The sequence below is a fragment of the Phyllobates terribilis genome, unplaced genomic scaffold, assembly GCF_046119375.1.
Source record: "Phyllobates terribilis strain yellow unplaced genomic scaffold, ASM4611937v1 Scaffold_10__3_contigs__length_209671492, whole genome shotgun sequence".
Classification (NCBI taxonomy): domain Eukaryota; kingdom Metazoa; phylum Chordata; class Amphibia; order Anura; family Dendrobatidae; genus Phyllobates; species Phyllobates terribilis.
The window spans coordinates 90661177-90682721 of NW_027362770.1; the positions used below are offsets into that span (position 1 = coordinate 90661177).

General features: G+C 44.6%; 1 protein-coding gene across 1 annotated transcript; it reads right to left on the bottom strand.

Annotated features, from left to right (window-relative positions):
• Positions 1-7483: 7483 nt before the first annotated feature.
• Positions 7484-13825, bottom strand: LOC141164035 (securin-like). Its single transcript, XM_073649201.1, has 5 exons — positions 13816-13825; positions 11467-11636; positions 10905-10980; positions 8814-8972; positions 7484-7557 (listed from the first exon to the last, which is right to left on the bottom strand). Exons 1-5 carry the CDS (start codon positions 13823-13825, stop codon positions 7484-7486), a joined length of 489 nt encoding a protein of 162 aa, XP_073505302.1.
• Between the last annotated feature and the right edge of the window lie 7720 nt (positions 13826-21545).

Genomic DNA, 21545 nt, shown 5'->3' on the forward strand with positions numbered 1-21545 from the left:
CCTTAGACGCATCTCTCTGCTCCCCTTTCTTTCTTTCGGGTAGATCTATTCGGAAGGGCGTATTATAGTGGACGGCATCATTTGTGTTGGGATACTTACTGATTACACAGGATGGCGCACTGCTGAAAATGACTTTTGTGCTGCTCAGATCATTTCACCCCATTGAGCGTTTTGCTCCTTGCTTGGCAGCCTGTTTGCAGGATTAGTCTGCAAGATTGTGTGTGAAAAGCTTAAAAGGGTTCTCCAAGAAATGTAATAAAACATTTACAAACTATTCCTATTTCTGAATACCTTCATTTAGCAGAGGTTTGCTTTATCTACTGCACACTCAGGATTTTAAACATGGCAACTGCCAGGACACGAAGTAGGACTGACCCAGTAAAACGGTCAGGCTGACTGAACGGGGGCATGTGCGATCATAATGCCGCTGCTCTGCCCTTGGTCTTGTGCCTGACAGCCTTTCCTACTCAGAGCGCGTGTCCTCAGATCTAGGACAGGTTGTAATTGATGGTAGCCGCCATCTTGGAATCCTGAGTGCAGTAGACCAAGCAAAAAGGTATTTAGAAAAGTGTTTACTATGTAACCCCTTCATGACCTTGTGATTTTCTGCTTTTGTTTTTCCCTCCCCTTATTACAAGAGCCATAACCCTTTAATTTTTCTGTCCCCATAGTCATATGAGGGCTTTTTTTTACCCCATGTTCACTATATGGTAAAACTGACCTTGTTATATTATTCTCCAGGTCAGTATGAGTACACAGATACCAAACATGTATAGGGTTTGTTAGTTTTTCCCTCAGATTACTTGTTTTTATATTTAGATAAATAGGACATTTCTGAACGCTGATACCAAATGTGCACTTTTTCAAATGGTTTTTAATGGAGCAAAAGGAAGAGGGTTTAAACGTAGGTTTTAAAAGTATGAAAAATAGAACACATCGACTTAATAGTCCCCTTAGGGGACTTGAAGCTGGGATCGTCTGATCGCCTGTGCCATGTATAGCAGAAGTCACGATCTGCTGTATACTGTACGCCGGCTACGGGCTGGTGTTCATAGGAGGATTGTAATGACTGGCATGGAGGGGGGGGGGTGGTTTGCAGACCCTCAGTTGTCATAACAAACCATCAGCACCCCATAATCACGTGACAGGGAGACCAATGATGCAATTTCTGCCAGCACGTGTTAAATCCTGCCATCAGTGATTGACAGACATTTAACCAGTTAATAGCTGCAAGTGGATAAACTGCTCCACTCATGGCTGTTAAGGCACATGATGACTGATTAGATCAGCCATCATGTGCAAGGAAAGGTGTGGGCTCGGTGTGCAAGTCCACATTAACACCTTTACCCCCAAGGTTGTTTGCACATTAATGACCAGGCCACTTTAAGGTAATACCTCTGGAACGCTTCAACGGATCCCACTGATTGAAATTGTTTTTTCGTGACATCTCGTACTTCATGATACTGGTAAAATTTGATATGACTGGCTTTTTTTGTGAAAAAAAGAGAAAAAAAAATCAGAAATTTGGCGAAAATTTTGCAATTTTCAAACTTTGAATTTTCATGTTCTTAAATCAGAGAGATATGTCACACAAAAGTAGTTAATAAATAACATTTCTCACATGTCTACTTTACATCAAAAATATTTTGGTTCCGAAATTGTGCTGGTTAGGAAGTTATAAGGGTTAAAAGGTGACCAGCGATTTCTCATTTTTCCAACAAAATTTACAAAACCATTTTTTTTTTTTTTTCGAGACCACATCACATTTGAAGTGACTTTAAGAGGCCTTTATGACAGAAAATGCCCAAAAGTGACACCATTCTAAAAAATGCACCCCTCAAGGTGCTTAACACCACATTCAAGAAGTTTATTAACCCTTCAGGTGCTTCATAGGAATTTTTGGAATATGGAACAATTAACATTTAACTTTTTTTTCACAAAAATTGTACACATTTTTAATTTTTTTTTTTTTTTTCGCAAGGATAACAGGAAAAAAATTAGACCCCAAAATTTGTTGTGCAATTTCTCCTGAGCACGCCGATACCCCATATGTGGGGGAAAACCACTGCTTGGGCACAGAAGGGAAGGAGCGCTATTTGACTTTTTGAATGTAAAATTTGGTTGAATAATTAGTGGACGCTGTGTCGCATTTAGGTGCATCAGAGGCTTCCCAAACAGTGGAAACCGCCCACCAGTGACACCATTTTGGAAACTACACCCCTCAAGGATTTTATCAAGGGGTACAGTGAACATTTTGAACCCAGAGGTACGACACAGAATTTGATAACTGTCAGGAATTCCAACACACACAGAGGGACGACACCGGGGAGATCATGCAATATCTCACCGTGCCGTCATGCTGTGCGTATTTTGTTCGGAGTCGTGAGCACGCGATCCAGACTACTCTTTACGTTGGTATCGGTAAGCAACCAGTGAGTGTATGACGCAACACCCTGGGTTCCACAGCCTTGAATTCGTGTTTAACGCCCTCCGTACGGTCATTGTCAGCTTCAAGATAGCCCAATTATTAATTCTCTCTGCCACCACCGGCCGAGTTTGAAATATCATACAGTCCGGACGCCTACATTTTGGTAGCGTATATGGCTTCGGGGAAGGGAACTATTACAGAACAAAAGGAACAGGACTATTAAATTTTATATTTAATCCAAAAGGGAGGCAGTGTTTAGGAAAAATATATACAAGGATGTTACAAAGGGGACATTAAAATACATATGCAGTTACATAAAATAAACAGGAGGAAAGAAGAAAACTTACACTATACGATCGCTGAGACGATTCAATATAGGTGGAGGAGGGGCTCTCCAGTTAGATTATGCTGTTATTGAAAATAATTCTTATTCCGCCCCTGGCAATGAGTGCTACTGTCTTCTCCATGGATTGTCTTATACCTAAGGGGAGATCTGCCCACACGCTCCTTGTGGTGACATCATGTGGGCCGGTCTCCAGCCTGTACATTTTTATTAAAAACGCTAACTTCTGTGATAACTCATCGCTCGTTGATCGCAGAAGCTTGCAAACTACGCCATTTTTTCCCTTATGATTTTATCTTTATTTAGATATCACACATCACATAGCTGCAGTCTGCTATTCTGGTGTTTTTGCGCTACAGCTCCCTGATTTTGGTTACAGCCCTGGAAAACTACCTATACATTCCTGGGCTGATTTGGTCACTACACATATGGGTCTCGTTACTGTCGGACGTATGGAACTCATAATATTTCATATCGGAGTCTATCTGGCTATGGCTGGTGGCCGGGAATTGTTTGTGAGTGCCTTTGAACTTAACGAACCATTTCCTCTTTCCTCCAAACTCTGGCCTGGGAGAAGGTGTCAATCTATCTCAGGTCTGTGTTTTAATTACCTCCTGCATCTTTCATAGACAAGATGCTTGCTTCCTAACAAAGTTATAACACTCCTTGCCTGGCATCGTTTGCATTAGCTATTTCTCAGGCGTGTGCTAATTGGGGCTTTTGTGCTGAGCAGAAGGGGAATAAGGGAGGGGGGTGAACATCTATGTCAGGCAGATATGGAAGAACATTTTCCTGATACTAATACTTTCCTGACAATAACATTAGGTCATCATGTTGAATAAGTTGTCATTAGTTTTGCGCGCAAGTGCTCGTTACTTGAGTTTGCATCGGGTACTTGGATATGCACCAAGTATAGCGGGTGCTCGAGTGAGATGCTCGAATCCACGCATTTTCACTGTTAGACACCCCCCAAAAAGAAAAGTGTGGGGGATTGCTCGTGTATGGCAGGCAATCCCCCGTGTTTTTTTTTTTTTTTGGCTGTATAACAGACGCAAAACATGCGGGGCGGAGACTTTTTTTTTTAAAGTCCTAATACAACCCTAACTCCAGGGATCCATTCACTCTAATGAGGCAGCAGGGTTAGTCTGGACTCCGTCTGGCCTCTGTTTAGTGGTGTCCTTTTTTCTTTTTTTTAAATAAAGGAGGTTCACAAAACTGTGGCCGAAGGCACTTTTATGCATGCCTAATGAAAAGACGGACACCGTGGGATCACAGGCCAGAGGGCGTCTCCATTTGCCTCCTTACAGGGAATCTTCCGCCGAGGGTTCCATCTGAAGCACGTATTTCAGAGATTTACACGGATACCCCGGCATAAGCGTTCAGAGCAGGATAAATGTGAGCCCAGCTATACTGCGATCTTTGGGAGGCTTTTTTTTTCTGCAGAGACTAGTTTTTGCATCGCCATATTTTGAGAGCTATAACTTTTTTCCATATTTTGGCTGACAGTCATGTAAGGACTTGTTTTTTTGCTGGACAAGTTGACATTTTTATTGGTACCATTATTGGGCACATGACTTTTTATCGCTTTTGTGACCACACAGCTTCTAATCTTAATTAGCCAGACTTCTAAATTTGTTAAGCCAAGAGAAATACACTATTATCTTTGTGTTGACAATATTGACTACTCTTGGTTTGGAAACAATGTTTGTTAATATGCTGATTATCAATTGTACTAAAGTCAGCTAGTTTATTTACAAGAGCAGGGGATTTAGCTCAACCAATGAGACCTGAGCACTGTACCCCCCCTCCCCACGTGACTGATGACCTTAGCCACATATATAAATATAAAAAGGGGTTTTCTATCCTGCTGAAAAGGGAATCATGGAGAATCAGATAGACATTCTTCAGGACAGCAGATGGATAGCATGGCTCAATCCAGATTTGCATTCTACATGATTCCGGCCTAAGGGTATACGACCATGACTGGAAGGATATAGATCTGCTCCATTGACCATCAGAGAACCCATGGATAGATTTGGGGGAACCAGGTTGGGACGATGAAGTCATCTAGCCCCATGGATATGTTGTTTGGAGTTGCCAGGTGGGACCCTCTGGTCACCTGGAACCCATGGAGACGTTCGGAGAAGCCAGATTGGAACCAGCCGGTCATCTGACCCCATTGAAGCTCTTGGAGAAGCCCAGGTGGGACCATCGGGTCTCCTGCCCTGTACCTCGGTGGACTGTCAGCTTCCTAAGCTTGCTGCTACCTCCTCTCTGTGGCAGCCCGCCAAAAGTGGGGAGCCACTAGTGAGGTAGCTGGCCCTGGAAGTCCCGAAGTTGCAGCTGATCTATTCTGGGCGGGCCAGCGGCCGGGTGAGACTGTGCAATGTTGTGGCATCTTGGGTGTTTGCTGGGACTGTTCTATATGTTTGGTGGTTCAATAAAGTATTGCCACACTGTTTTACCCTCACCCTGCGTTGTCTGAATAGTGTTATGCCCATGGAAGACTCAAGGTCTTCACAGCATTTAGGGGGTTAAAGTGCGGAGAGCGGTGCAGGCACTGCTCCTGGCACAGAGTGCCAGCTGTCAGAATCAGCTGACACCTGGCGGCTATCACACCCGCACAACCTGTGTGCGATCGCCATGTCGTAATACCTCCCTGGTCAATAAAGCCAAGGGCACAGGAATGTATTACCATGTCAGAAAGGGGTTAAAGGCAGGGAACTTTACCTGTGATTAAAATATACTGCAAGAGAGGAAGGTGTTAAATGTGTATTCATCTACATTTCTCAGAGATCACCTTCAACAATGCTCAAGCACAATTAGCTTGTAGTGAAGTGCAGTCATCGTTCTAAATTAGAGATATACAGTGCTGGCCAAAAGTATTGGCACCCCTGCAATTCTGTCAGATAATACTCAGTTTCTTCCTGAAAATGATTGCAATCACAAATTCTTTGGTCTTATTATCTTCATTTAATTTGCTTGCAAGGAAAAAACGCAAAAGAGAATGAAGCAAAAATCAAATCATTGATCATTTCACACAAAACTCCAACAATGGGCCGGACAAAAGTATTGGCACCCTCAGCCTAATACTTGGTTGCACAACCTTTAGCCAAAATAACTGTGAACAACCGCTTCCGGTAACCATCAATGAGTTTCTTACAATGCTCTGCTGGAATTGTAGACCATTCTTCTTTGGCAAACTGCTCCAGGTCCCTGATATTTGAAGGGTGCCTTCTCCAAACTGCCATTTTGAGATCTCTCCACAGGTGTTCTATAGGATTTAGGTCTGGACTCATTGCTGGCCACCTTAGAAGTCTCCAGTGCTTTCTCTCAAACCATTTTATAGTGCTTTTGGAAGTGTGTTTTGGGTCATTGTCCTGCTGGAAGACCCATGACCTCTGAGGGAGACCCAGCTTTCTCACACTGGGCCCTACATAATGCTGCAAAATTTGTTGGTAGTCTTCAGACTTCATAATGCCATGCACACGGTCAAGCAGTCCAGTGCCAGAGGCAGCAAAGCAACCCCAAAACATCAGGGAACCTCCGCCATGTTTGACTGCAGGGACCGTGTTCTTTTCTTTGAATGCCTCTTTTTTTCCTGTACACTCTATGTTGATGCTTTTTCCCAAAAGCTCTACTTTTGTCTCATCTGACCAGAGAACATTCTTCCAAAACGTTTTAGGCTTTCTCAGGTAAGTTTTGGCAAACTCCAGCCTGGCTTTTTTATGTCTCGAGGTAAGAAGTGGGGTCTTCCTGGTTATCCTACCATACAGTCCTTTTCATTCAGACGTCGATGGATAGTACGGGTTGACACTGTTGTACCCTCAGACTGCAGGGCAGCTTGAACTTGTTTGGATGTTAGTCAAGGTTCTTTATCCACCATCCGCACAATCTTGCGTTGAAATCTCTCGTCAATTTTTCTTTTCCGTCCACATCTAGGGAGGTTAGCCACAGTACCATGGGCTTTAAACTTCTTGATGACACTGCGCACGGTAGACACAGGAACATTCAGGTCTTTGGAGATGGACTTGTAGCCTTGAGATTGCTCATGCTTCCTCACAATTTGGTTTCTCAAGTCCTCAGACAGTTCTTTGGTCTTCTTTCTTTTCTCCATGCTCAATGTGGTACACACAAGGACACAGGACAGAGGTTGAGTCAACTTTAATCCATGTTAACTGGCTGCAAGTGTGATTTAGTTATTGACAACACCTGTTAGGTGCCACAGGTAAGTTACAGGTGCTGTTAATTACACAAATTAGAGAAGCATCACATGATTTTTCAAAGGGTGCCAATACTTTTGTCCATCCCCTTTTTTAGGTTTGGTGTGGAATTATATCCAATTTGGCTTTAGGACAATTCTTTTTGTGTTTTTTTCATTGAAGACAAATTAAATGAAGATAATAAGACCAAAGAATTTGTGATTGCAATCATTTTCAGGAAGAAACTGAGTATTATCTGACAGAATTGCAGGGGTGCCAATACTTTTGGCCAGCACTGTATACACGGCTCCGGAAAAGCTACATTCCTCCAACACATGGTGAATTTACACTTTAGCAGAAGTAGAGTAGAAATTCCCAACTGTAATGCCATCCTTCAATATATGTAACAAGCAATACATTCATTAAAACATTTTTTTTTATTATTTAAGAACAAGCGCACTAACAAAATGGAGGACAAATAAATAAGTGACGTTTCACTGTTTAATCTGTTCAGTCAGTCAGGGGCATCTCCACAGCGATCTCTTCCAGCATGGCAAGGAAAGATGGAAGACTGTCAGCAGCATCTGGAATACAAAGTTATTTTGACTAGTGTAGAAAACCTATTTGACCTGCTATATAGCAATTCAGTGGTGTCCAATGACCCACATTAAGCATATAACGGCAGTTAAAGATCCGGTGCCCCCACCGTTATAGGAGGTATACTTAATGAGTACCCCTGGATGTGACCCCATCAGGTATTCTCCCATCACCTCTAGCTTCAAGCGCCCTCTAACCGGCAGTATCATTTTCTCTCAAGCTTCCCACCCATCTACACATCCAGATCTGCTGTTCTTTGCAGGGTTCTTCACAAGTCACCATCTGGAGACCTGCTCTTTATGGCTGTTCGCTAGACCTGATGTAAATGCACCCAGCTGTAAGGCACACGGGGGGTCTGAGCCCCAGAATGCGGACCCCTGCTGTAGGGAATGAGGCTAGTGACACTGGATAACAGTTATATGGGGAGAGTGAGGAGAACAAGGAAGCTAATGGTCAAGTCACTCAAAACCCAGCCCACCAGTCTAGACATGGATGAGGATTGTAGCCTGTTACCAACATGGCCGAGATCACTACTTAAATGGAATCTGCCATCAGGATTTTGGGACCTAATCTGAGCGACCGATTCCAGCGATGTGACACTTATCGGACTGCTTAGTGTAGTGCTGATAAATATCAATAATTATCAGTAGGAGACCACCACTAGAGGACTAGTAAACCTGCTGCCATGTAGTCCTACAGAGCTCATCCTCATCACTGATTAGCAGCTTTGACCATGGGTACAATTAATGGTGGGGTTACACAGAGCTCAGCATTCAGAGAACTGCTAGACAGAGAAAAGTGATGTCGCTTACTGTCATTTTTATGACCACAGGAATCAGGGTCTCTGCTACCCCATCTGAGTGCAGCACAATGTAGGGGCAATCACCTGGTGACAATTTTAACCCCATCAGCTGTACTCCTTCCCCTGCTGCTAGTTATAGGCTGCAGCAGTGACAGTGCAGGGGAAAGGGAGCGAGCTGTAAACCCTGCATGGCAAGACAGCGGGGCTCTGATTCATCCAGACTGGTGTTATTAAAGTATTTGCACCATAATTCTGGCGTCATATCTAACTGCTGGCAGTCACTGTTTTCACCAAATGGTTTTAGGCTTTTACAGTGCTTGGTATGAAGGTGTCAGAACTGCAGTCACCCGTATTGATGACAGTACCATGATGTGTAGTGATCTCTGCAGAGTAAGGCTGGCTTTCACCATCTTATCTGCCATTTCAATTATAATCACCTACCTGACACCCAACTAAGTGCAGGGATGTCCATGAGGGCCGGCTCTAGGCTTAGTAGAGACACAAACCTTTTAGCATCATTCACATTAGCTATAAGACCGACACCAGCCAGGGAGAGGTGACTCAGTTTATGTTCTTCTGGGACATCAAAGGTCTCAAAATCTACAAGGCAAAAAAATATATAATATAGTTTTAGCATAGGTTGATCTTTGGTAAAGGAATAAGCAACTGGCTGCTCAAAGATACCCAGCAATCTTGCTGCAAGTCCACTCATATCTTATGGTTTAAAAGGGCTTTAATGTGGTGCTTAAGATTAGGAGGCATTCCTAGATTGTAGTAAGATACGGCACTAAAATCTCTGTAAATACTACACCAACATGTGTGCTAGTTAGAAATTCACACATTCACCAGACATGTGGACAGGACAGTTTGGAAGAAATTACAAAGAACCAATCAAGAACCGAATATAGAAAATGTATGCATAAATAGGAAAAAACCTTTAATGAATACACGGTTAGGTAAGAGAGTGACACTAGAGACCGGCGCTCACACCAATGTACATACAATAGTTAAAATACAAAAATATAGAATAGATCTCACAGACACAGGGCAAAGTGTGTGGTATGGAATCCAATATATAATGTATCTGAGCAAAGATTATAGATCTAACCATGCAATAGCTCTGTCCAAGAGTAATTGAATAAATCTACTATATGACGAGATAAGAGTGCTTGTGCATAATCTAAATAGGGATTCCCAACACTTGGGTGGGCTCCACACAAGTCTCTGGACCACACAGGTACTAATGCTTTATTTACTACCGACCTTGATATGCACTAAGCACCTTTAGATTTATTCAATTACTCTTGGACAGAGCTATTGCATGGTTAGATCTATAATCTTTGCTCTGATACATTATATATTGGATTCCATACCACACACTTTGCCCTGTGTCTGTGAGATCTAGTCTATATTTTTGTATTTTAACTATTGTATGTACACTGGTGTGAGCGCCTGTCTCTATGGTGTCACTCTAAAAAACCTTTAATGAATACACGGTTAAGTAGATTTCCTATTTATGCAGAATTTGACTATTTTGTTCGGTTGTTCTTGATTGGTTCTTTGGCATTCCTAGTTTACCTTTGGGCTCAATGCACCAAAATGGGTCATCTAGCATCAATGAACTTGAACCACCTTCACTGCACACGTCAGTGTTGTGCCCTCCTCTCCCCACCCCCAAATAGCTGCAGAGTCCCACCTGTATAGTGGAGCCCAAGACCACACTCTGGATCTCTGGCACTCCTGATGTCACGTGCAGGGGCCCCAGGAGCCTCCGAACACCACACTGACATCTGTCTGCTCTCCTCCACAACTGAGCAGCAGCAGAAGCCCAGCTAACAGACATTGCTGTCACTGCAAACACTCATTGGATTAACTGACACGATGTCAGCGAGTTTCTGAAGATCCGGATACTGCAGCCATGAGATCTGTGGCTGCATTAGGCAGATGGGACATTGCAGCTAATAGAGAGTAAGAGTGTAACAGAGATGGCCCTAAACTGCATTTAAAGGGAATCTGTCACCAGGTTTATTGCCACCTGATCTGAGAGCAGCACAACGTGGGGACAAAGATCCCCAATTCCAGAGACGTGTTGCTTTCTGGGCTGACTGCTGTAGTTTTGATAAGTGATCCTCCACCAGCAGGAGACTGCCACCAGAGGACTAGTAAAGCTGCTGCCATGTAGTCCAACCCTGTCCCCACAACTGATGGATAGCTCTATACACCGTGCATAGGCAGAAAGCTACCAATCAGTGGTGTGGGTGGGGTTATACAGAGCCCAGCATTCAGAGCATTTGTAGATCTGCAGCAGACACAGTTACTCTGAACTGCACCAAGCGATCCATCACTGTAATCAGGGTCTCAGCCCCTAAATCATGCTGCTCTCAGATGGGGCAGCAAAATCCTGGTGACAAATTCACTAACCCCATCCAGCTTCAGGTGCAAATATTAGAATTGATTCTGATGCTCAAAATTAAATGTAAAGGCAAGTGGCTAATGGCAGGCAATAGGTACAGCAAGGTGTGGAAGAGTTACCTGCAGGATTGTAGGGAACAAACTTCTCAATGTCGGGGTACTGCTGTTCGTCTGTCTTATGAGAAGTGTCAGAAACCTAGTGGGGAACGGGAACCAGGTCACAAGCTTCATTTATCCAGTATTTACCATTAGGTTCTCCATATATGATCTGAAAAGGAGTCAGCCAAGCCCTTGTGGCCTAGCTGTGGTCTGGCCATACACTGTTTGGCTAGCAGTCATCTCTCCCAACATACAGATGAGCTCTCATGTGTTCTGTGGGGAGGAGGGTAATCTGCTGCCTCTAAGCAATGTGTGCCTAGAGAACAAGGAGCGGGTATTTGAACTGAACATTTGTTAGGGCAGCCAGGAGACCCCCATACACATTACACAGCTAGATTAGCCAGATATTAGCCCACTTTAATCCAACAGATAATAATGGGACTTGTAATAGTAGAAAATGCCATGTGGTCTTCTTGCAGATGTTCCTGTGGCATTTTAGGATTATGTAGATACAAGTCTGTACATCAGTACAGGGCAGAACACAAGAGCGGTGTATGATCAGAGCTGCGGTAATACATTATACCTGTATAACAGCTGGCGCAGGCTTTGGCACTTTCCGGTCTCCTTTCAGAGGCTGCCCGTTCTTCTGGGTCATTACTTGCTTGTTGATATTTCCTAGAGCTTTTCTTGATGTTTTCCCACATGATACAGAACCGTGCACTTTGTCCAGGTGGGTTTTCACAAGCGACTTTCCTTTTTAAAAAAAAAATCAGATACCTTTTATTAAAAGACATTTTTAACATTGCACATAAACATTGAGGCATCACCCAACTGGCAATGCCCTTCAAAACCCACCCGTTCCCCCTCCCCCCGCCCATTACACCCCCAAAAACCATATGGCAAAGACAAATTTAATTACAGACGGCATATTATCATATAGCTTATCTAACTGTTAAAGCATTGATAATTTGATCCATGGATACAGAGCATAATATCTAATAGTCAGTGATTAGTTAAGTAGAACCTGAGAGACCACAACATTTCAGACTCAACTGATATTTAAAATGGACATAATATGATAACCATGAAACGTGCTCCATCTACCCCAGATTTGATCAAATTTCCGTATAGCCTTCCGCTTTTTGTACACTCCCTCTTCTAATCTTAATAAAAGACGCAATCTATCCAAGAATTCCTGGAACCTGAGAGGGATCCAACCAATGTGCAGCTATAAGCTTTCTGATCTGATATAGAGTCCTCTTAACGGCTATTATTTCATCCTCGTCACATCCTATTATTTCTACATGGCCCAACACACACTTTAGGATATAAGGGTAGATTACACTCAAACATATTATTAATGTACTACACACACATTCCAGAATACCGCGACCCTCCTACACGTCCACATCATATGCATAAGATCTGCTCCTTCCTCTCCACATTTTGGACACACACTGTCATTCCTTGCTCCAATGCGCTGTAGAAATTTGGGAGTTCTATATACCCTATGCAATAAGTACAACTGTGAGAGTCTATGTGCCGCACATGTAGATAGTATCGGAACGCTCCCCACCACATCTTCCCATTCTTCCGAGGTTATAGTACCAATGTCACGCTCCCACCTCTCCTTAACATTTAAGGGTCTGTCCCACTGAAATTGCTGCATAAGTATCCTGTAGATTCTGGAAATCAATCCCTTCCCACCTCTATGGCATAATAATGTGTTAAACAGTAGATGATGTTGGATTTTACTCTGCATATGTCGCGGCTGTACAAACCATGCATGTCTTATTTGGAGATAAAAGTAGAAACTAGTTTGTGGAATACAGTATTCTTCTTTCAGCTGATGGAACGATTTAAATATTTCCCCCTCTAATATTTGTGCCACATTAGTTATTCACAATTTTTCCCATATTCCGAATCCTTTCAATTTCTGGATCTCTGGAAGGCCCGCATTATGCCACAACGGGGTAAAACCCTCTATTCCCAACAACAGTTTGATTTTCTGCCACGTTTTCCCCATAAGTGCTAGGGTCGGAAGATGCCGCCTAGCATCCCACCCCGAGATTCCCGTTTCTAGAAAGGAGGTAATTGGCAAATTGTGTTTGAGTAGAAGTATCAGTTTATCTAGGTTCCCCTGAATTAACCAGAGTTGTTGAGTCTGAGAGGCTAGAAAATATATCCATGGATTAGGTGCGGCTAGTCCCCCCTGATCTTTGGGCCTTTGAAGTGTATCCAACCCCTTTTTTCCAGATCAATTCCCGAAATAGTGCTTGAAATTTATAAAATTTTCTCATGGGGACCCAGACAGGTGAATTATGAAGGATATATAATAATTGGGGCATTAACACCATTTTAATGAAGTTAGTTCGACCTACTACTGATAGGGGGAGTTTGCTCCAAGTATTGGCCTTTTGTTGAAATCTGGTAAGCAGTTCAAGTAAGTTTAAAGGAATGTAATCTCCGATAGATGTGGTCACTCTAACTCCGAGATATTTAAATTCTCGCACAATCTTCAATCAAGTATTCCCTGCCCTAGTATTCAGAGTATTCAGAGACAAACCATCCACCGGCATAAGAACTGATTTATCCCAATCAATCTGTAGGCCAGAATGATCTCCAAACTCCCTTATTAAATTCATAGCCGTCGTCAGAGATTGCTCCGTGTCGCCCAAAAACAACAGAAGGTCGTCGGCATATAGGGCTACCCGCTCCTCCAGTGTTTTATAGCGGAACCCCTGTATTTCGCTGCTGGAGCGAAGCTTAACAGCCAACGGCTCCATAGCCAGGGCGAACAGTAAGGGAGACAATGGGCAGCCCTGACGCGTGCCTCTGCCCATTTCAATGCTACCAGAAAGATTGCCATTAATTTGAATCTGAGCTACCGGATTGTTATACAGAAGCCGCGGCCAGGCCCGAAATCCAGTACCAAACCCCATCTTTCTCAAAACAGCCCATAAATACTCCCATTCGACACTATCAAAAGCCTTAGCGGCATCAAGTGATAGCACTGCCCTACCACCCGCATTTTGTGACTGCATTTGCAGATTAAGAATTAATTGCCGTCGACTTGGCCGGTATAAACCCAGTCTGGTCTTCTGCAACCAAATGTGTGATAACCGCCACCAGTCTGGTAGCCAAGACCTTAGCTAAAATTTTTACATCTACCGAGAGTAAGGATATTGGCCTATATGATTCAGGGTTTAATGCATCCTTTCCAGGTTTTGTCAAAAGAACTATGCTAGCCTCCCTCATTGAAGTCGGCAAAGCCCCCCCCTCCCTCGCCCCCTTAAGCCCTTCCAGTAACCTGGGAAGCAAAACCCCCCCAGCTTCCTTATAAATTTCCGCGAGGATCCCATCAGTACCAGGGGCCTTGTTATTTTGAAAATCTTTTAAAGCTTCCTGCATCTCCTCCAGTGTAATTGGTGCATCTAGTTGCTCTCTCTGGCCATCTGTCAGACATGGTATTTGCATATCATGAAGATAGAGATCTATGTCCCTTTGCGCCTTAGTCAGTTTGGAGGAGTATAATTGTCTGTAAAACTTCCATTGAATCAGTAGTTACCGCACCCTTAGTATCCCTGATAGGTGCAATCATAGGAGCCCCAGTCTGGGCCTTGGCTATGGTGGCCAGCAAGTGCCCTGTACTCTCTCCCTCCACATAAAATTGCTGTTTAAGAAAGAACCGTTTATGCTCCGCTTGTTTCAATATATGATCATTTAGTGTAGCCTGTGCCCGTGTCCAGTGTTCCCTATTCTCTATGCTTGGGGACCCAACATACCTCTGTTCCAATATGTCTACTTCCCTCCGCAGCTCCTGAAGACGGGCCCTGTTTTTGGATTTGATCATGGAAATTTCCTTAATCAGGATCCCCGGTAAAAATGCCTTCATGGCTTCCCATACCGTATTTAAAGGGGCAGAGCCTATGTTGTCTTTAAAGAAACGATCCAATTTACCTGCTAAGTCCATCTGTTCCCCAAATACATCCAGCCAGTAGGGGTTAAACCTCCACAGTGCCCTTCTGTTTATGGTGCCAGGATCGACCCCCAAAACAACCAATAATGGTGAATGATCAGATAACAATCTCGTGCAGTATTCTACTTTAGTAACTAGAGGGACTAGATGACTATTTCCCAGAGCCAGGTCAATTCTGGACAGAGGAATAGGATGGCGAGTAACACGAATACTGCTTAACATTTGGGAATCGAGCCCGCCACACATCTACCAAGCTAATTTCCTGCAAGACACTTGCCAACGACGTCTCTTGAGCAGCCCCTCCCCCAACATTACCCCTATACTTATCAAGCTCAGCGTGTAGGTACATATTAAAATCACCGATGACTAACAGGGGTATGGTAGCAAATTCCGTTATCCACGGGAATAGCTGGCGCACAGTCTGTATAGAGAAAGGTGGAGGAACATACAGAGCAATTAGACAAGTTCTAAGCCCAGCCACTCTGCACACTAGACATACATACCTTCCCTCCCTGTCACAAATACTTCCTTCACATTCAAAGGGTAAATTCGGATGAATCAATCTACTAACCCCCCTAGAATAAGTACTATGTGTAGAATGATAGGCCGGCCCCCTCCAAAGCTTGCTCAGTGCCACAGCGGCCCCCGTATCGCAATCCGTCTCCTGTAAATCTTTAGTTGTGATCTCCCATACCTCTAATATTCCAGGATACTACATTAACCTGCTTAACCATATTTTAACGATTGAAAATGAACTGTCACATGCCCCCCTCTGTACCCACTCCTGCGTCTGACCATCAACATTATAACATTGTACTAATACACAGTCTGTATTAATCAAAGTAGATTTTGTTCTTTTACCGCCATCACTCCCTCATTTAACATCCCCTCCCCCCTTAATTAAATGGATACCAACAGCCGTAACATGAAGAGCCGGATATTTAGCCTCATGCAACCTAACACGCCTTAGCACACGAGGCGCCGTGGCATAAGGTGCATCACAGACTCCCCCATTTTTCCCCCACACAGCGACTTTCCTTTAGGGAAATCTAGATCATGTGAGGACGGTTCCTGAGCCAACCATGTGGACCATCAATGGGCATGAAAGTGAAAGATTGCCAACACCAAAGCTGCAGAGGCAAAAGTCTTCCAATACACAAGGAACAGAATTATGCCCACCTGGATGTCAGGTGTACTAGTAATCCCAGCACCCAGCCCTCATGCCCAAAAGGACTACGTCATATCTACACTAAAAGGATTTCACGTGACAAAACCCCACTGGAGTGGCACTTTAACCTCTTACCAACATGATTTGCCGTTACATCATATGCCAGATGTGACTTCACGCCTGGAAGATGATGGCTGTGATATTTAGCCATCATCTGCCTTTAATAGCCACATGTAGGCCAGAGCTCCACCTGTTAGAGATGGACAGTGGCATTACCAGCGAACTGAGAAGGGAGTCATGCCATGTGCCCATCTGTGCCCCTGTAACACGATCGTGGGATGCCATCACTGTCAGGAAGGAGTCTGCTGAAAAGACCCATGCCTGTCATGACAGATCTGTGAATGCTGGCTATATACTGCAGTATTGCTGTACATAACACAAGAAATCAGATAATTGCATGTTCAAGTCCCCTAAGGGGACAAAAAGGAAAAAGTAGAATCTGAACATTCAAATCACCCCTGCCCCTCTATGACCCATTTTAAAATAAAACATATGGGCATTACTTCTGTAAAAGTCCAATCAAAATATAAAAATAATTTACCTGATCAGTGAACGGCATAAAAACAAAAACCCTCATATGGCTGTACTGACAGAAAAATAAAGTTACTGCTCTTAGAAGAGTAAGAAAAATGCAGAGATGGGAAATAACATGGTCAGGAAGAGGTTAAATTCTGCCACTTCTATAGAAAACTGAACCCATTTGCCAAATAAGGCAGGGGGTTAGAGGAACACCGACCTTATATTGTAGAGATCAGGGGTGGTCTTGTAGACTTCTAGGATGCTTAAGAAGTGGACATTCCCTTTAAGCTACATTGTGCAGACAAAGCCATGGCAGTGTAGAAGGCCGACAAGATCTCAGTGGAAAGGCTGCAGGTTTGCGTCTGCATTAGGCAAGTTATAGAGGTAGAAGTGTTGGGACCTTGTTGCTGTGCAGGTAGAATCTGGAGCCTCGGCACCGTCCTGCGTAGTCCATACTACAGGGAGGAGGAGCAGCGCCATGTGTAGTAATCTGAGCAGGATAGTCAGTGTTCAGCCAGCACTGATGGAGACTGACACCCCAACTCATTACCCAATACATGACAGGCTTAAAGACCCTCTCCCATCAGAGCTTATCCTCTTAGTATATTGTAATCAGATTATACAGCACTGTACTTACAGCTGCTCATTATACCTTTCTACTGGGCTAATTATTCTCTTTTCTCTGCTCTATGTAGAATTAGGAAGACTCTTCCCTGCAAAAATCATTCCCCTCCTGACCAAGCTGCTCTCATCCCCCTGCCAGGGACTTTTGCAGTGACTTATGACTCATACAAGGAAAACTGACCTCCTGTTTCTACATACAGCTTATAAATATTATCAAAAATGTCCAATCACATTGTAAATATAACGACATCCAAAAATGGGTGTGTGGCAATGGACACATGGACAGTGTAGAGCAGGGGTCCTCAAACTACGGCCCGCGGGCCACATGCGGCCCGCGGAGGACTTTTATCCGGCCCGCCGGGCTATGGGCGGAGGAGAGGAGAGCGGTGCCATTGCCCGCCCTTCCGCCCGCTTGCTCAGGGCCCCGGCAGGCGGATACTTACCTCTTCCCGTGCCTCCACAGATCCGCTGTCTTCCTGCTGTGCGCTTCCTGTGACGTCTCAGGTCAGAGGGCGCGGTGACGTCTTTACACCGCACTCTCCCGAGTGCTGTCACAGGGAGAGCAGAGCGGGACGACGCCGCCGCGACGCTGGAGTCCAGACCAGACCAGAGCAGCGGCAGCAGGTGAGGAGGAGTGAGGTGAGTATTGGATTTTTTTTTTTTTAATGTATGGAGGCATAGGTCATTATATGGGGGGGTGACATCCTGCATGGGGAATGATATGGGGGGTGACATCCTGCATGGGGCATTATATGGGGGGGTGACATGCTGCATGTGGCATTATATGGGGGGGTGACATGCTGCATGGGGCATTATATGGGGGGGGTGACATGCTGCATGGGGCATTATATGGGTGGTGACATGCTGCATAGGGCATTATATGGGGGGGTGACATGCTGCATGTGGCATTATATGGGGGGTGACATGCTGCATGGGGCATTATATGGGGAGTGACATGCTGCATGGGGCATTATATGGGGAGTGACATGCTGCATGGGGCATTATATGGGGGGTGACATGCTGCATGGGGCATTATATGGGGGGTGACATCCTGCATGGGGCATTATATGGGGGGGGAGGGACATTCTTCATGGGGCATTATATGGGGGGTGACATCCTGCATGGGGCATTATATGGGGAGGGAAGGGACATCCTGCATGGGGCATAATATGGGGGGGGGGTTGACATGCTGCATGGGGCAATATATGGTGGGGGTGACATGCTGCATAGGGCATTATATGGGGGGGTGACATGCTGCATGGGGCATTATAAGGGGTGGAACAGCCTGCATATGGCATTATAAGGGGGAAACAGCCTGCCTATTGGGAACATTTACCTGCCCATTGAGGACCTATGCTGCCTATTGGGGATATTTACCTGCCTACTGGGGACATTTACCTGCCTATTGGGGACATTTATCTGCCTATTGAGGACCTATGCTGCCTATTGGGTACAGTTACCTACCTATTGAAATACCGGTTGATTTAACTTTACTTGTTCTTCATTTTAAATATTGTATTTGTTACTGTATTGTTTTTTTAAACTACAAAATAAGATATGTGCAGTGTGCATAGTAATTTGTTCATAGTTTTTTTTAAAAACTATATTCCGGCCCTCCAATGGTCTGAGGGACCGTGAACTGGCCCATCTGTTTAAAAAGTTTGAGGACCCCTGGTGTAGAGGGTTATGTAAAAGAATGGGAAGCCACTAGGCGGCAGCACAACCTCACATAACAGGATTTTTGATCCAGATGGCTGTGAATGTACTAGTCATTAGGTTACCTGACTCAGGGTCCTTCTAAGAATGAAATAATCATTCATAGATCCCAACAGCCAAATGTAGATGTATTGAAGTACAACAGTGAGACATAATACCTGTGTAGGATTGCATTGCCAAACCCAGGATAAAAAAACCCAACTCAGACGTACATTTCGCCTTCTGCCTTCTAAAATTTTAAGTGCTATACAATATGATGATTGCAATATATTGAGAATAAAAACTTTGATTATTGCTTCTGTAAAGATGGGTGGGCAGAAGAAACCAAGTTCATTATGAGGTGGACCCCCAATTAACACTTGTGGGGAGGCGCAATTAATTTGTAAAAAAACAAAACACTGGAGGGGTGCTTTTTTTACTGCATTGCTGGAGTGGCGCTTTATATACAATTGCCCGGTCTCATACTCACTTGCTGCCGCCTTTGTTTTCCAGAGTTGCTCCCATCGTTGTCCGGTGAAGAGTGACCTGTTGGCTGCTCCAGTGTTTCATGGAGCTGCGGAGGTCACTTTCCCATACAAGTCTATGAGAGCCTTGTTCTGGCTTCCATAGAGTTGCATTGAGATCTTGTGTCGTAGCTTCTGACTTATGGCCAGTCAGCTGCGCTCACAAGATAGTGCCATAGGAACAGAACAGTGCCGAAAAACAGTGAAGACGCCGGAGGGCGAGTATATGACCAGAGGCCCTACATTTAAAAGAGCCATCCCAGCGCTGAAAACCAAACAAAAAAAGCTGGAGTGGTGCTGTAAGTCCCAACTTTCCATGAGTATCAGGCGGCTCCACCATGCCCTGTCCATGCTCCACCCACTTGGCAGAGCTGGCTGACCTGGCATGAAAGTGCTAAAAAGGTCACAATTTTTAATCATTAAGTTGCATAAAAGTTTTGACTTGTCAGAGTTCTGCTAGAAATCTATTAAACCCCTTGATGAATTGGGGCCAGATCGGCCGTTACCTTTAGAAACCACTTACCGGCACATGATAGTTGTGCACGATCTCTGGACAACAGCGCAGCATTAACATCACCGTTCTCCTGGTCAGTGTAGATCACGGTCGCCATTATAGTCAGATTCTGCAGGCAAAATATAAGAATGAGCCACATTTCATTGCAGAACACACAAACAAGTAGTGTCCTCCTCACCAACCCCTGGACAATCTCCTCACACCACAACTCAGGAATATTAGAGGAGCCCTTCATTATGATGGTCCTTGTCAGGAGGAATATAGCGTAAGCTCAGAAGAGGAAGCCATTCCTGGTAAGCAGGTGCCCAGTGTTATAGCGATGATCCTCCTACAGATGCCAGGACCAGAGAATAGAGGCCTGTACCTCCAACCACAGCAACAACCCATTACAGGGACCGGACAGATCCTTAGTGCTATGTGCAGCACTGATCAGCAGCCATATCTACACTGCAGCAATTACCCATTACAGGGTCCTGACAGATCCATAGTGCTATGAGCAGCACTGACCAGCCGCCATGTCTACACTGCAGCAATTACCCATTACAGGGTCCTGACAGATCCATAGTGCTATGAGCAGCACTGATCAGCAGCCAAGTCTACACTGAAGCAATTACCCTTTACAGGGTCCTGACAGATCCATAGTGCTATGAGCAGCACTGATCAGTAGCCATGTCTACACTGCAGCAATTACCCATTACAGGGACCTGACAGATCCATAGTGCTATGTGCAGCACTGATCAGCCGCCATGTCTACACTGCAGCAATTACCCATTACAGGGCCCTGACAGATCCATAGTGCTATGTGCAGCACTGATCAGCAGCCATGTCCACACTGCAGCAATTAACCATTACAGGGACCTGACAGATCCATAGTGCTATGAGCAGCACTGATCAGCAGCCATGTCTACACTGCAGCAATTACCCATTACAGGGACCTGACAGATCCATAGTGCTATGAGCAGCACTGATCAGCAGCCATGTCCACACTGCAGCAATTACCCATTACAGGGTCCTGATAGATCCATAGTGCTATGAGCAGCACTGATCAGCAGCCATGTCTACACTGCAGCAATTACCCAATACAGGGTCCTGACAGATCCATAGTGCTATGAGCAGCACTGATCAGCCGCCATGTCTACACTGCAGCAATTACCCATCACAGGGTCCTGACAGATCCATAGTGCTATGAGCAGCACTGATCAGCAGCCATGTCTACACTGCAGCAATTACCCATTACAGGGACCTGACAGATTCATAGTGCTATGAGCAGCACTGATCAGCAGCCATGTTTACACTGCAGCAATTACCCATTACAGGGTCCTGACAGATCCATAGTGCTATGAGCAGCACTGATCAGCAGCCATGTCTACACTGCAGCAATTACCCATTACAGGGTCCTGACAGATCCATAGTGCTATGAGAAGCACTGATGAGCAGCCATGTCTACACTGCAGCAATTACCCATTACAAGGTCCTGACAGATGCATAGTGCTATGAGCAGCACTGAACAGCAGCCATGTCTACACTGCAGCAATTACCCATTACAGGGTCCTGACATCCATAGTGCTATGAGCAGCAC